The sequence below is a fragment of the Camarhynchus parvulus genome, chromosome 6 (assembly GCF_901933205.1).
Source record: "Camarhynchus parvulus chromosome 6, STF_HiC, whole genome shotgun sequence".
Taxonomy (NCBI): Eukaryota; Metazoa; Chordata; class Aves; order Passeriformes; family Thraupidae; genus Camarhynchus; species Camarhynchus parvulus.
In genome coordinates this window covers 11,459,785-11,475,448 of record NC_044576.1, presented here as the reverse complement: position 1 = coordinate 11,475,448, position 15,664 = coordinate 11,459,785, and the positions used below count along the sequence as shown (strand labels likewise).

The 15,664-nt window shown below is 41.7% G+C and overlaps 1 protein-coding gene across 2 annotated transcripts in view; it reads left to right on the top strand.

Moving 5' to 3' along the window:
- The first annotated feature begins 385 nt into the window (after nucleotides 1-385).
- ANXA11 (annexin A11) overlaps nucleotides 386-15,664 on the top strand; it is a 22,097-nt gene continuing 6,818 nt past the window's right edge. The window contains exons 1-12 of one of the 2 annotated variants that reach the window (XM_030951491.1): nucleotides 459-509; nucleotides 8,191-8,355; nucleotides 9,213-9,273; nucleotides 10,372-10,484; nucleotides 11,602-11,976; nucleotides 12,522-12,609; nucleotides 12,957-13,051; nucleotides 13,495-13,608; nucleotides 13,828-13,918; nucleotides 14,033-14,112; nucleotides 14,277-14,333; nucleotides 15,157-15,250. In XM_030951491.1, coding sequence (XP_030807351.1) covers nucleotides 8,347-8,355; nucleotides 9,213-9,273; nucleotides 10,372-10,484; nucleotides 11,602-11,976; nucleotides 12,522-12,609; nucleotides 12,957-13,051; nucleotides 13,495-13,608; nucleotides 13,828-13,918; nucleotides 14,033-14,112; nucleotides 14,277-14,333; nucleotides 15,157-15,250 — 1,177 coding nt within the window. In that variant the 5' untranslated portion in view covers nucleotides 459-509; nucleotides 8,191-8,346. Of the gene's footprint in view, nucleotides 510-8,190; nucleotides 8,356-9,212; nucleotides 9,274-10,371; nucleotides 10,485-11,601; nucleotides 11,977-12,521; nucleotides 12,610-12,956; nucleotides 13,052-13,494; nucleotides 13,609-13,827; nucleotides 13,919-14,032; nucleotides 14,113-14,276; nucleotides 14,334-15,156; nucleotides 15,251-15,664 lie in introns of both variants that reach the window. The other variant, XM_030951492.1, reaches the window with a different exon arrangement.

Here is a 15,664-nt window from a genome sequence, read left to right as displayed (position 1 = left end):
CCGTGTCCAGGTCACCCGGTCCGTCAGGCGACGCTGCGCTCCTGGGGAATGCCCGGGCTGCCCACGTGACGGGCGGAGTTACCTTGGCTACCCTGCGTTTGTTTTTTATACAATGGGCCTCTTGGTCAAACCTGTTGTGCGGTTTCTCCCCGGGGCCCGGTGCGGGGCTGTCTGTCCCCGGGGGCCGGTGCGGGGCTGTCTGTCCCCCCCGGGGGCCGGTGCGGGGCTGTCTGTCCCCCCCGGGGGCCGGTGCGGGGCTGTCTGTCCCCCCCGGGGGCCGGTGCGGGGCTGTTCCCCCGGCGCTCACCGTGCCCGCCCCGGGCCCGCCGCCCCCGGCAGGTTTTTCACCGGCCGGCCCCGGCCCTCCCTCGCACGGAGGCCGCGGCGGGGCGGGCAGAGAATGAGCCGGGGCCGCAGCGGCTCCTCCTCCTGCCGCTCCCCGGCACCGCCCTGCAGCGCCGGCAGCACCTGCGACGGGCGGTGGTAGCAGCGGCTCCGCAGGACCTTCGGTAGGCGCGACCCCGCGGCGGGATGGGGGCGAGGGGCCGGGGCCCCCCGGTGTGGCAGGGTCGGGCCGGGGCTGTGGGGCTGTGGGCCGGGCCCGTGTCCGTGTCCCCGCGGGGACGGGATCCTGGGGCGGCCGGAGCCCGCGGGTGACAGGCAGCGCCTCAAGGGCTGGCCGGGCGGGCTCGGGGCAGCTCCGCCGCTGGGAGGAAGCAACGCCTGCTTCCTGGGGAAATGTGGTTTCGGAGCAGAGGGCATGCTTTGGTGTTGTAGTTACAGTTCGGTCCTTTGCCTGTGTCCGTAGTTTATCTTGAGTTTATAATTTTGGTGTGTGCAGTTGTCAGAAGAAAGCAGCCTAAGATGGTAGGCTGGCCATTACGCAGTGCTTTTTTCCTCCCCCCGAAGGCCCCTTTCTCTAAACTGCTCGTAGTATACTTTACCTTTTCTTATACCATATGTACTTCGAATGTCTTTAAGACAATTAAGTGTCTTTAAGTGTTTTCAAGACACTTTATTTGTCCTAAAATGGAAACTCTTCAAACTCTTGCTATGCTGTAGTTATATGTGTGACAGAACACAGCACAAATATCTCCATATTCAGAAATGCAGTTCCTTCTTGTCCCCATCCTGTTTCTGTAAGGGAGTACCTCTGTGGAATATATATATACTTTTTTAATATATTTATAGTAGTTCCTGGAAGCTTCTTCCTGTTAAGGAGGAACTGTCGAGAAGTAACGTTCTGAAGGGAGTGGCAGAGGCATGGGAGGCATCTCAGCCTAGGACGGGGACAGATGGCGCTGGGACAGAAGGTGTGGAGGGAAAGCAGCCTGGCGAGAGAGAGAAGTGCTGCTGCGGTGTGTTTTGATGAAGGAGCTGATTATGAGGGTTATGCATCTGAAAGCCCGGCTGCTGTCAGAGGTGGGAGGTTCATTCCCTGCTACCTCCCACCAGCATACAGTTATTTTCTGCGGAGTGAGTCAATGCTTTACTGGAACACCCAGGGTAATGTTAGAAACAATACAAACCCAGTGCAAGTGTATGGTTGCTGTAAAGCCTGAGTGTATGAACCCTTTCCCCATAGCTTGGCTATTTCTATAATTTCCTCTATTTTGAGTTGCTGTAAGAGTCATGTGGACCACTCTCCTCCCACTGATGCAGCAGATAACTTGAACTGAGAATTGCTTATGTGTTTGCCTGTAACCCTGTCCCCAATACATTTCTGCTGAGTGCCCAATGATTTTATGTCAACAATATTTATGATATTTTTGTTCCTTTCTCTTGCCTGACCTTAGTATAAGGTCAGGGGCCAAAATATCTGTCCGTACTTAAAATTTCTGGAGTAGCCATCACATTCGTTCATATGATTTGTCCCTTCTTTAGGTTATTATTTGTAGTCTCCAGAAGTTTTGAATTGTTAGTCTGAGAACTCTGAAATGTCAAAAGTCACTAAAAACATAACAACACCAGCAATGGGATGGAGCTATTTCATGGGGGTGTTTATGTAGTCAGAATTGTAAAGACATAGTGTTAGATAACAAAATGCAAAACCTGATCTGCTATAAAAAATCAAGCCAAGAATTTTGACTGATTTGAAGATTACAGGAGATGCTGTTTACTACACCTCTAGCAAGTTTTGGAAGATGGAGCTTTCATAGGGTCTGTTCAATAGCACTGCATTAATCAGAGCCAAGATAGAGCCAACCTAATTCTAGTTCTCTGATAGCAGTGGAAGTATATATTAAAAAAACCTAGTTGAAGCAGTGGTATAATTGAAAACAGCAGATAGTTTAATTGTGACAACAGAAATAGTAGGGCTTTTGAACAAACTGCAAGTTTCATTAATTTTTAGCCAAGCCTCTATATAATAATTTGTAGAAACTTCTCTGTCAGTTTCAAGTTGTGCTTGGAGGCTTCCATTACATTAAATATTTAGCTAAGTAATGGCACCAGTGTTATTTCTTTTGTTTATTTCATGCACTTATGTTTACTACCTTGAACCATGTTTCTTGTTGTTTATATTTTTAAGTGTTTTATGTAAACTGTTGCAAATAAGGACAGGGAGTTGTTAGCTGTATGCAGTGTGTTTTGTTTTGAGTTTGTTTTGAAGGTAACAAAAGACTTTTGAAAGGAAAGGAAAGGAAAAGGCTGCTTATTTACCCTTCAATGAGCAGCACTTTCACCTATTTGAAACTTGAGTTGTCCCTTTACTTTTGCCAGTTTATTTGAAAGTGGGTGTGGTTGATACAAATGCTGAATTTCCTTCTCAGTTCCCCAAGCTGGGAAGAATGTAAAGTAGATAAGCAAACCTAAGAACAGCAATATGTATTTATTGTGTATTGCTTCTATTGTTGCTCTGTGCTTGTTGCAGATTTTATCAGCACTCACTAGGCAATCTTTATAAGAAGTTAGATCCTGAATGGGTTAAACCTGGAGTCAGCTATAGGACAGAGCTGGGACTCAGTGATATCCTTCTAAGAGACAATTCTGTCACATTTTTCTGTGATTCTTGCTTGGCAGCTAGTTTTTTGTTTGTATGTGTATCCATACTGTTCAGCTGTCACAGATGCTGAATGTGGAGCAGTGCCAGTCGTTAGATTGTGGTAACTGAATAAAACAAACACAGCCCCACCCAGCTCCACTACCTGGCTGTTCCCTGGGCAGTGCACTGTCACTGTGCCCTCTGCTCAGTAGCAATGGCCTTGTTTGAGATCTCCAAAGAAAGGGAAACAAGTTCTTCCAGGTGTGGCCTCCTTTTTGGCCTTATGTGCTGTCTGTTAGAGAGAGAATATGCTATCTTACTTGGTAAGGGAAGGTTAAAAATCTTTTGGAATTCTTGTTTTGGTTGGTTTTGTTTGGTTGGTTGGTTTTCTTTTTTCTTTTATTGCAAAGCGTGGGTGGTGAGAGTTTTTTTCAGGGTATTGGGGAATTCTTCACCCGTAGGACAGGTGGGCTTCCAATTCAGGCTTTTAGATCTTAACTTCTGGTGAGCTTAAGAACTGTCAAATACATCAGTTCCATATTAAAGATCCAGATGAGTTTTAATGCTTCTGAAGGTCTTTTGATTGTGCTAAACTTAACTATAGTCAATATATATGTGAAGTGATACTTTCTATAATTAATTCCTGCACCCCAAAGACCTCTGGCTTGGCTAGAAAAACATATCTGATTTTGGACTTTGGCCTAGTAAGTTGCTCTGAATTAAATGCTTAAGTTGCCTGAAGCAGGCTGAATATTTCTTTTATTATTGCTAGAGATAACTTTAAGCATGGGAATTTACACTTATTCAGTAAACAGTGTACTTATCTATAGTCACAATAAGTGATTGTTTGCTATGCTTGGCGGTGTTTAAAAAATACTTGGTTTTCTATTAGCTGGGAGAATAAACGCATCTTACAAATGTTAGGATTCTGGGGGAAAAACATTTCTCAGTAGTAAGCTTTGAGGACTAAAGCTTGCTGATCTCAAGTACAGTCTAGATTTGAGGGGTATAGTCTTGCTTTCTTTTCAAATTCCTGTCTATGGTTGCTTGGAAATACCTGTCTCTTTATTTTACTACTCTAAGTTGGTTCTTGAATAATTCTGTTCCTGGAAAGAATTAATCAGCTGAAAATGAATAATTCCTTATAGCCTGGAGTGAATGAAGGTTTGTCCATTTGCTCACTGAGGGGTAGTAACCATGCCAGTGTTGCTGGACAGCTGAATGTGTAAGCCTTCCCTGCCCTGAAGTGTGAAAGTCAGCACTGGTAAGAAAACGCTGATGTCTTTGTACCTGGTGTCCATCTGGGGAGTCCCAGGGCTGTCGGCAGAGAGCCTTTGCCGCAGGTGGGGTGTGCCCGGCTGTGGGAGCTGTCACTGCACAGCCTGGTGTCAGTCTGTCTGTCCCTCTGCAGCCCGAGCAGCTGCAGGCCTGATGGAAACCTCGTGTGTCCTTCTGTTCCTGTGCCTCTGCCTTTGCCGTGGGGCCACGCCCTGGCTCTGCGCTTCAGGCTCGGGCACAGCAGCTAATTAAAACCTGCTGGTGAGAAATGAACAACCAGATATTTTTTAGTAATTATTTTAGGGTGCTGAATACTACACTATTGCTGTAGTTCATGGACTAATTGGTATTTACATATTCTGACTTGCACTAATGGTGTAAAAATTTATTCTTTCATGGTAGAACTTAAAATAGAGGAGTATAAATCCCTGAGGCATTAGTCAGTTGAGAGCCTCGCTCAGACTATTTATAGTATTTTTTTTTTTTGCAACAAATGATTTTATGTGACAAGTTACAAGTTTGAAACAGAACAACCTCATTCCATTACTTCTTCAAACATCTGTTAACCTTAATTTGTTTTTTTTTTTCTTGTTTTGTTGTTTGGAAGGTGTCTATCTGTGTTGTCATAAATGTTTTGACTGTATATTTTATATATTTGAAAGAGAGTGTTGAAGTGTGCTACAAAAGGAAGAACTTGCATCAGGACAGAGTAGGGATCCAAAATGAAACTGATCTCTTGGAATTAACTCATGTTTTTGCTGCATATAGATATTGAAAGTCCATGCAGCTCAACGAAGTTCTTTGGATTTTGAAGCCATGAGTAGGGCTTCTGTCACTAGAAAGGCTACAGGAATGTTCTTAGTAATATTTTTACAGCTCAGTTGTAGCTTATGGGTGTGTCTTCCCATTCAGCTGTTCTTTGGTGGACATGGCATCTCTTTTCAGTTCTATTTTGACTAAAGCTTGCAAGTGCTACCTTTCTCACCCCCTTGCCCCAGCAGGTCCAAGTGCTAGATTATTTACTGTAATAAAATAGATTATGATACTGAATTAGAAGGATCACTAAAACTGGCAGAGCTCCTGAGTCATAATACTAGCAAGCAATTCAAATGGATAGTTTTTAGAAAAACCTCATATTTGAGTTTGTTATTGTTCCACCATCTATTCACAACTGTGAGTTTGTTTGGGCTTTTTGTTAAGGAAGCTTTTTTTTGTAGGAAGTAGATGATGAATTAATACTCCTTAAATATACATTGCTGGAGGAAGTCCAGTAAAAGTTTGTAAAGGTGAACAATGAGTGATAAGATCTGTGTAAAAGAGGTTTCCTGAGTGTTGGCTGGCATGAACTCAGCCTTGTTGGAAGATCAACCCATTCCACTAAATTAGGTTTTTTTCATAGTGAAAGGAAGGCTAGGCAGGAGCCACAGACACAGAAGACTTAATGATAAAACAAAATTGCCAGACTGTTTATCCATCAGGATGAAAAATATTACAACTGATACAGGAGAGAACAACTTGTATGCTGCAGTGCTTGAGTCAAAGATAAATCTTGCTCAGGCTGGTAAATAGCAGTTAGCTGGTTCAGTGCTGACTGTGGTTTGTCCTTGTCTTGGAAAAGCACAGTGCTGGATGCCTGAGCTCATATCTGATGAAAAACGACAGTATATTGTGAGGTGGTAAATTCTGTTCTGCTGGTTTCACAATCAGGGATCAGTCTCAGAGCAGGTACTGTAATTTATAGCTTCAGGCTGCTTTGTCTACTATATCCTGGTAATTAACCTTGTGGAGGAGTCAAGGCCAAGGGTTTAACTATACTCAGTGATCCCTGTGAAATGGGCATTATTAAATAATTTTGAACTAATAAACATTATGGTTTTTCATCCTTTTTTGTTCTGAAGTTATTGTACCATGGCATAGCTGGAGCCTGAACAGCAGCCACTAAATAAATTCCAGGAATGAGTGTGAATGCAATGGCTGAGCTTATTGCTATTGCACCTTGAAACAGAACTTTTCTGGCAGCCTTGAAGTTTTCTTCTTTATTTCTGCCGTTATGGAATTTGTAGTTTTGTTATAAATTTTTTGAGTTGTAGTCCTTCTGTACTGTATCTTACAGAGGCGTATTTTCAAGATTCCTGTTGAAAGTCTGTCACAGATTTAATCTTTTCTGAACGTGTCTGTTCCCTCTTAGCTTTGCCAAGCAGCAGAAAAATGCTCAAGGGCCTGAGTGGTTTATAGCTTGCAGTGTGAAGCATGATAGCAATGTACACTGTGGGAGTAAAACCTCAGGTCTTTATTTAAAGTTCTGAGATGGACCTCTGGGATTGAATACTGGGAATGGGGAGAGGACCTTGACAGTAGTTGTTCTTTATTTTCTTCAAGGCACTCCCTCTTTCCGTGTGTGGTTTGGTTGTTTGGATTTTTCCCTCGTCTTATGCACTACTTTTTTTTTGACTGAGCAAACAGAGACCTTGCTGTTCCTGTGTCCTCCCACGCAATGTTTGCACAGCAGGGTGGGTTTCCATATCTTCTGTTCCCTCGCCTGTGTCACCCCTTTGTTATCAGCAGGCAACTGCTGCTCATCACGAAGAATTTTAGTAAAATATTGTGGGTGTAGGAGGAGAAAGTGTGGAAGATGAGAGTAGAAGATGACATGGAGGCTGGGTTGAGGGAGTGGTTGGGAAAAGTAACTTTCGATGTTAATATTTCTAAATTTAGAGTGTTGGCCAACAGAGGCTCAAAGGCACTGTGGAAAAGGTGGTGATCAGGGATGTTTCTGAACATGAGAAGTCAGTGTGTTTGCAGCTCTAGTTTGCCTGGAATCAAACCAGTCTGGGAAAATTTCCCCTTGGAAAAGCCCTAGGTAAATACAGTGTTCAGAAGAAGTGGAACATTTTTATATAGAAACTAGCATTTTTTTTCAGGTTGCTGAAGTTGGCTGGTTTTTTTTTCCTCAACCTCAGCTTCCATAGCCAAAAGGCTCTTTTAATCTCGGGGGTTTTTCCAATTTGAAATGAGCGTTCTATATGGGGTTAAAAGCAATCAAACAGACTTGCTAAGAAAAACAAACTTTTCCCATTGCTTCTCAGCCTCTACCACAGAAAACGGTTCTTTGCCTTAAATTTGTATCTAAAGCTTTATTGAAAAAGGCATCTCACAATTTTTGAGTACCTTGTCTTTATTGTATTTATATGTAAAGCTAAAAAATAACTAAAAATATAATTACGATTTTACCTGAAGAAATAGCAGTGATTTTGGTGTTGTAAATGTACACATTGACATTATGCATGCTAAGAATCTAGATTGTGGGGGTTCTTTGGTTGGTTTTTGAGTGATGTGCTAATAATTGCTCTTTTTCATTTTTCCATGCTTTATTACACAAAGCCCATTTCTGAATGAGAGAGGCTCTGAAGTGTGCCGGGCTGCCTTCTGTTGAGTTTTTGTAGTGTTATTTTTATTCTGCTGGCCTCTCTGCCCTGCCACGCTCGGGTACCTGCCCGGAGGTGGCAGCGCGGGCCCGGGGCTCGGCAGCTCCAGCCTCTGACAGTTGTGGGGCCCGGAGGGAGGAAGCTGTCTGCTCGTTTTCCAGCAGCAGAGGGAGAATAGGTGCTTTGCGTTTTGTTTCTCGCCCTCGTGAGTTTGGGGTCAGTCTTTGCATGGCTAACAGCAGGCATTGCTTTTCTAATGCTGAGAAGCTGCATTCACGTATTTATTGATTCTGTTAGATGCTACATACTGGAGCAGAAGTAAAGTAGGGTTATAACTTCAGTGTGCTCTGTTCATTGCAGTTTCTGTTAGTTCATTTCTCGCTCTTTAAATTTAAATGAGTATTGCAGCATGAAGTCCAAACAGTTTTTAAGTAAATTGCAGATTTCCTAATTTTATTTCCTTATTAAAAAAGAAACCACAAAAAAGGTGTTTCTCCATTTCAGTGTTGCCATGCAATAGAGCCATGCAAACCAGAAAGAGAACTTAATGTGATCATGCAAAATGAAAACAATTTCACAAGAACAGCACCCCTGCCAACTCAAACCAAATCTAAAACAAAATTCCACAGCTGAAACCCAAAACACAGCAAAACATGCCAGATGCAAAAGGTAGTGCTTTAGGGGAAAGGGGGGGGGGGGAATGGGATAATTGACACAGCAATTCTAAAAATATAATGTGGCTTGTCATTAAAAATAACCTTCAAAAAGTTAACACTCGTTATAGATATTTTTCTTCATAGTTACTTTTACCATTCTTCCTGGTAGCTGTTCTGTTTAAAATAAGGCCCTTGTATTCTGGAAGCCAGTTTTCATTTTGTCCTTCATTTAGCTGTTCTTCCTTTTTGACCTCCACTTCTGTTTTGGACAGCTAATGACTTTGTGCACTTCTGTGCTGACAGAGGCGCTATCCATTTTGAGAGACTCAATTTGTTCTAGTGATCTTATCCTGTCAGTAAGCCCTTCATATTTTATGGCAATGCTGTAAGCATGAAAGTGTATCCCTTCTGCTTCTTACTCTGACCTTGCACTTCTGCAGATGTTTGCATTTCGGTGCCTTCTAACAACTTCTTTTAGTTACTCACTTGAAGATGTTGCTTTTTTGTCAGATGATTTTCTACTCTTCATTGCTAAGACAGTTCTGTATATGCTGGAAACTTCTGGAGGTTTTAATAGCATGGTAAAGGAAGCAAGTTCAAGTAGTGCATCCCTAACAACATAATAGACCAAGCACTAAGTAGCAACTGCAACAAATGAGAAAAACGGTGTGAGGAGTGACTCTGCAACTGCTTAGCTATCTGTTTATTAGTCAGGAAATGGGAAGAGGTTTCTAAGGGAAAAGCTGGGACAGTGTGCAGGTTATGTCTACATTTTGGTAACTGGCTAGTGCATAGCTGTTGCCTCTTAGTGTTATGTGGCGTAATGAGTGAAGCATTACAGAAGATAACTGTGTCACACATGCTTTGCAGGTCTTTGCAATGAGTTACCCAGGCTATCCCCCAGCAGGTGGATACCCACCAGCTGCCCCAGGTAAGTTGTTCTGATGAAGTAAACATTAAATGCAGTGATGGTCCTCTCTGGAGTGGAAACGTGGCATAGATGAAGAACAGCAATGTGGAGGGTTTCCTTGACTCCCCAAAGCTTTCTGTACTTGCTTGTTAAATCCTGTTTTATCTGGGCTGGGGATTCTGATTTGTCTAATATGTGTGTTCTGCCATGTGCTCATATAGTAATGTCCAGTTTCATTCTCAAATAAAGCACAGAGCATCAGGAAATGGTCTTAGCTTGACCAAATCCAATAAATGACAAGGATCAATGTCTGGTTGATACTGAGTCTTCAAAGTGGGTAGTGAGACGAATATGGGGAGAAATCATCCATACAACTGACAACCATATCACTTAAAGAAACTGGAAATTATCCTTAGTTCACTATTCTTAGGCAGGTGGTTGTGTACAAGAGGGAGAGGGCTATTAAAAGGGGTAGCAATTAATAATAACATAAAGCTGATGAAATACTCAACCACTGCTTGGTTGTCAAGCTGAACTTCACAGTTGTTAGTGTTGTTGTAAGCTAGAAAGAAAGGACTGGAGTCATGCAGGTGTGGTGAAATGTGGCGTTATGTAGCCTAGCTCAGGAAGGGGAAGCAGTGCACAGTGAGAAGCCCAACTAGCCAGGAGGATAAAGCCTATTTCTCAGCAGAGTATTCTGTCTTAAGACTATACTGCTGTGTGCAGACAGGTTTTATGACTTTGGTGGAAATATACTTTTGTGCTCTGTGGACGGCTCTCAAATTAGCAAAGTAAGTGGAATTAATATCTTCCTACTGGAATACCCAAACAACTTTGTACTTTAGGTGCTCTCAAGTTAAAATATGGTATTAACATTTAGTGTTAACCTTCAAATAGGTTTAGAGTTGTTTCAAGTGAGAACTTACAGAGTCAGTGCTAACTAACATGATTAGAAATACTCAGTGAGACTTCTCTTTTTATAATAATTGTAGTGCTATCCTGCACCTCTTCAGTTGATTTCCCTGGTAGTGTTGAAAATACATGACATTAGAAATTTAAGTATTAAGAACTTTCAAAAGGCATAGTTTCTTGTTTCAGCACATCTGTGTTTGATTTCAGGTAGCAGTCCTTGGGGTGGTGCTGCCTATCCACCTTCAAATCCACCTCCAATTGGTCTGGAAAATGTGGCTGGCTATGCCAACCAGTTCAACCCCAGCCACATGGCTGGAATGGTGAGTTTGCTTTCATTTAATGTGTTCTGCTGTGATGTCCTTAAGGGCAAAGTTGTGCTTCTGGAATTGTCACTGTGAGGTTCATCACTTGAATTCTGTGCCTTTGTGTCTAATCTGTTTAGGTGTTGAGCATTCAATATTGCCTATTGAGGAAAATGGTTACTGCAAGCTATTTCTTATTTTAGGAAAACAGAGCACTAGTTAAATGTTGTTAACAGTATAACTTCAAAAGTCATGGGCATAAAACTAATATAACTTGGCATTTGCTGTGTAGAGGAATTTATATGGGCAAACACAGTCTGGATTTTGCCTATTTACCTGGATTTTGACCAGAGTAAGGAAAAAAGCTGTATAATTAGAGGTATCAATGATTTGTCCTTGAAAAGAATATGGATCGGCAGTCTCTTACAAACACCAATGTTTAACAGACGGAAGTAAAAACCTTTTACATTGGGAATGTCTACATTTTCTTCAGTCAATGGGATTTTTTTTTTCATAGAGCAGAAGTGAGTGACACTTCTGACAACTTTAGTCTTCAGAAATCTGTTATGCTGCATAAGGAATGCAGTTTGTAGGAAGATACTTGCATCATAGATGTTTTTCTGAGGCAGTGATTAAATGAAGTGATTTGGTAGCCAGCAGGCAAATTGAACAACCAGCTATCTAGGATGCATGAGCCTATATCCACAGCAACTAGTTTCTGACAGTGCTGCAGTCATCCAATGTCATTTCTGGTTTCTCTCTAGAAGAGGGGTTTCAGTGATAAGATTTTGATGTGAAGTGGGACATCTTAATTTCAGTTTCTGCAGAAGTCTTTCCAAATGTAGTCCAGGAACTCCTGCTAGTTGTAAACTGCTAACACATCATAAAAGGGACAAAGGTTGCCTAAAATCCTTGCATCCAGATGCACCCTTGTGATCACACAAGGCAGCCATGGGCAAAGAAAGGGCTATTTGGTGTAAAGTTTAGCTATATTTTTCCATCCTGCTTGCTACCTTTTGCAGATAAAGAGCTATCTGTCTGTGTTGGTGGGGAGGGAGCTTGTATTGTACTAAGCATGTTTCTGAAATTCAGCTTTTGGTGCTCCTTCCTCTCTCTTTTATTGCTGTCATTGCAGGCATCCAACCTGGCAGGAACGTTTGGAGGGGCAAATGTACCACAAAGCATGTATCCTTCCACACCTGGGGGTTATCCACCAGTTCCTCCAGGTGGCTTTGGGCAACCCCCTCCAGGACAGCAGCCCTCGTATGGAGGGTACGCTCCGCCTGGAGGAAATCCCCCATCCGGAATGCCACCTTACCCGGGATATGGGGGCGGCCCTGTGCCAGGCCAGCCCACACCACCGCCTGCTCAGCAGCCTATGAGCTATCCAGGCCTTCCAGCAACTCACCCAGGGCAGCAGCCCATGCCAAGTTATCCAGCAGGTCCAGCTGTGAACCCGTCTATGCCCTCTTACTCAGGAACTACAGGGCCTGCAGTCACTCCTGTAACAGTAAGAGCATTCACTGCTTTTCGATCGAGGTGTGACTGTATATATGTTCCTCTGCATTTTCTTTGTGTGTATTAGTGTAAACCGATCCCAAAATTGAAAAGAAAGTTAGGACAAGTTTGGGTAAAGAGAGAAATGGAACCTTTTGCAAATGCAAGCACTATAGGCATATATGGTCTTGAAAGAAATTATGTTTTACCATGGTATCCAAGAAAAAAAGTTTTGATATGAAGTCAAATTAATTAATCTTGCCTTTCCTAACTTTAGCAAGTATTGCCAGTGGTATATACAGTATCATCAAACCTTAATTAATTGGAGAGCAGATTTAATGTCAGCAAACCTTGATCTTGCGTTTTCTTGTAATTTGTGTCTAGAAATTGAAAAATTGCTTAAGGCAGAGTTGGTTTGAGTTTTCTCTATTACTTTTCTCACAAAAAGAAAACTGATAAGTGATCATCTTTCTTAAGCAGTAAACCACAGTTTTTTGCTATTTGACACTAATATGCTGTTAACACTACTGTTGTTTAACACTATTGATCTCATTTCAGCACAGAAACCGAGGTACAATCACTGATGCACCGGGCTTTGACCCTCTGAGGGATGCAGAAGTCTTAAGGAAGGCCATGAAAGGATTTGGTGAGCAGTCTGAGGATTTACTTTTCAGTTCAAAGTAGAATTGCATCTCCATTGAGCACTGGCATTTTTCTATTGCTATGTGTGTACTGAGTGAGACTGAGTGTGTACCGAGTCCTTGGTTATCAGAAGCATTACTGGAAGTTCATGTGAGCATAAACAATATCATGAGTTTGGTTGAGGTTTTCTTTGTATTCTTACTGTGTTTGTGAGCTTGAAGTTCTGTGGTTGTACACAAGAGTAGATACTGTCGATAAATTCAAGGCAATCATGTCCCTGGTTTAGAACAGGATGAAATAGAGACAGAAAGCTGAATCCTCACTCATTCTATGGTGTCTCTGTGTGTACAGGAACCGATGAGCAGGCAATCATCGATTGTCTTGGAAGTCGTTCAAACAAGCAACGGCAGCAGATAATCCTGTCCTTCAAAACAGCTTATGGAAAGGTAAGTACATTGTGAGAACAGAAGGGAGAAGAAATGAGAGCCTGCATCCCTTCAGTGGCAGTAAGGAGACTTAGTGGTGGGAAAAAAGATTGGAAGGAGCATTAGGGGAAGATGGTTCTTAAGTAATAGCCAGTTCAGAGTTCTACTTTTTACCCACGCTTGACTTCTTCATGCAGTGTTGCAGATGAGACATGTAAAGCAATTTCTATGCTAAATGGTTACTTTGACTCTTGGATCTGTGCAGTCTATTTAATTGGACCTAAATGGCCTCAGTGTACACATACCATTATACTGGTTTTAGTGTTAAGTGGAATAGCTCTACTTTGAACATAAATTACTGGTGCTTATGCATAAAGAATTCTTAGTAAAATGTGTATTTTTGGTGCTTGCTTTTGTCAAGTTTGGTCTTTATGCATTTTTTCCTTGTTTTTCCTTCTCATTAGGATTTGATCAAGGATCTCAAGTCTGAGCTCTCAGGTAACTTTGAGAGGACAATCTTGGCAATGATGAAGACACCTGTCATGTTTGATGCTTATGAAATCAAGGAAGCTATAAAGGTTTGTGTAGGAGATAAAAATTTATAACATTGAGGAAATAGTTGAGCTGATAAAATACTTGATTGCCATTTAAAAGTTTGGATTTATTTGGGATTACTTGCTTTGACTTCCTATACAAGGTTATATTCTGATTTTTTTCCTGTATAATTTTGTTACATTTCTTTTGTACTAGGTTGTAGAAATCAAGAATCTGAAGTGTTTCTCCTTTATTTGCTTTAGGGTGTTGGCACGGATGAAAATTGTCTCATTGAAATCTTAGCTTCCCGCAGTAATGAGCATATTCAGGAACTCAACAGGGTCTATAAAGCAGGTTTGATCTTTTGCATCAAAATTTTCTTCCTTTTCTTACTCAATCACTGAGTGCTAGTAAGAATTTTGGAAATGAGCAGAGTTGTATGACGATTAATGATTATCTCTTTTCCAGAATATAAGAAAACTCTGGAGGAAGCAATAAAAAGTGACACGTCTGGGCACTTTCAGAGGCTTTTAATTTCACTTGCTCAGGTACTTGGCTGCTGGGATTTTGGAATTCGTTTGTTTTGTGTTTGTAGGTGACGTGGATTTTGTTTGGTTTGGTTTTGGTTGTTTGGTTTGGGTTTTTTTAATTTAAAAAAAGGCAGCCCATCAAAGCCCACCAGTAACACTTCGGGATCTTCTAATTCTTTCAGGGAAACAGAGATGAAAGTACAAATGTTGACATGTCTGTTGTCCAAAGAGATGTACAGGTCAGTAGAAATGCTTCATTGTTTCTGAGTATAGTCAGCTCAATATGCTGAAATTTGGCTGTGTGGATTCTGCTTACTGTTAGTTTTGAGCACCTTGTAATGACTTCTGATGCAGTGCTTATCTTTGAGTGGATGGAAGAGATATAAAAGCTGTGACAGAGCATTAGAGCCATGTAGATGCAGTACAAAGATGAAGCTCTTGGGAGTACAGTCCATAGGATATTTTACCTCTCATTCTGTCAGATCTTTGGCTTTTCCAAGTGTTGGATTGTGCCGCTTTCTAAGGAAATTGTCCAAAGAGATTTGAGATATGTGTGTGGATTAAATTTTAAACTATTCATTGCCCCATTTCTTTTCTGTATGTTCAATTTCACTACATAGCAAAGGAAAAACCCTGGATTGTTTTAGCCATACGAGTGTAATTTCAATAGTAATGTCATTAGCTTTCTACATAGTATGCCTTAGCCAAAACACAAGAACGTCCCAGAGCACGCCTAGAATTGTAGAAGAAAAGCTAGATGTAAGGACTGTTAGGAAGAACAATTTTCAGGTACTTCTTGAACAATGTCCCTTCATTTAGTAATCTGGAGCTCTTGTGTTCGAGCACTTCTGCATCAGCAAGCTAGGAAGACTGCAAGCATAGTATATTATAGGAAGGTTAGAACTAGTTGCTATTTATTGCTTGCTCCTGTTTTGCAGTAATGGATAGGCTAAGAAATAATTATAAAAGGAGGAGAGGCTGTAAGGAAGCAAATCTGTAACTCAGCTGTTCAGCCTGACTGCTTTTCTGAGTAATGAAGTGTGAATTCCCTTCTGTGCTCAGGAGTTGTATGCAGCTGGAGAGAACCGTCTAGGAACTGATGAATCCAAGTTCAATGCCATACTGTGTGCAAGAAGCAGGGCCCACCTTAGAGCAGGTAATGATGTCGTGGGTAAACTGTAACTTGATTCTGTTGTGTGTAATGATAAAAATGTACAGCACTGCTCTGTGCCCGAATTTCCTCCCTCTGTAAAATGAGCCAAACAAGATACCAATGAAAAGCAGGGTGAATTCTGCTGAGGAAAAGCAAGAGTCACTTTTCTTTGATATCAGAGCAGGTAGAGGTCATACTTGTTCAAATGATCCTCTGATGAATGAATTGAAAAACTAGAATTGTTTCAGTCTTGCATTCTTGTGTGTGCAAGGTACTTGAAATCCTTCCCCTTTTACTTGCTAATGTAAGGTGCTACATCAGTCTGTTGTGGTGAAAATGTTTTAGTAACTACATAGAACTTTTGCATTGTGCTGTTGGGGTGCGAGGTACGTATATGGAGGAAAGGGGTGTGTATGA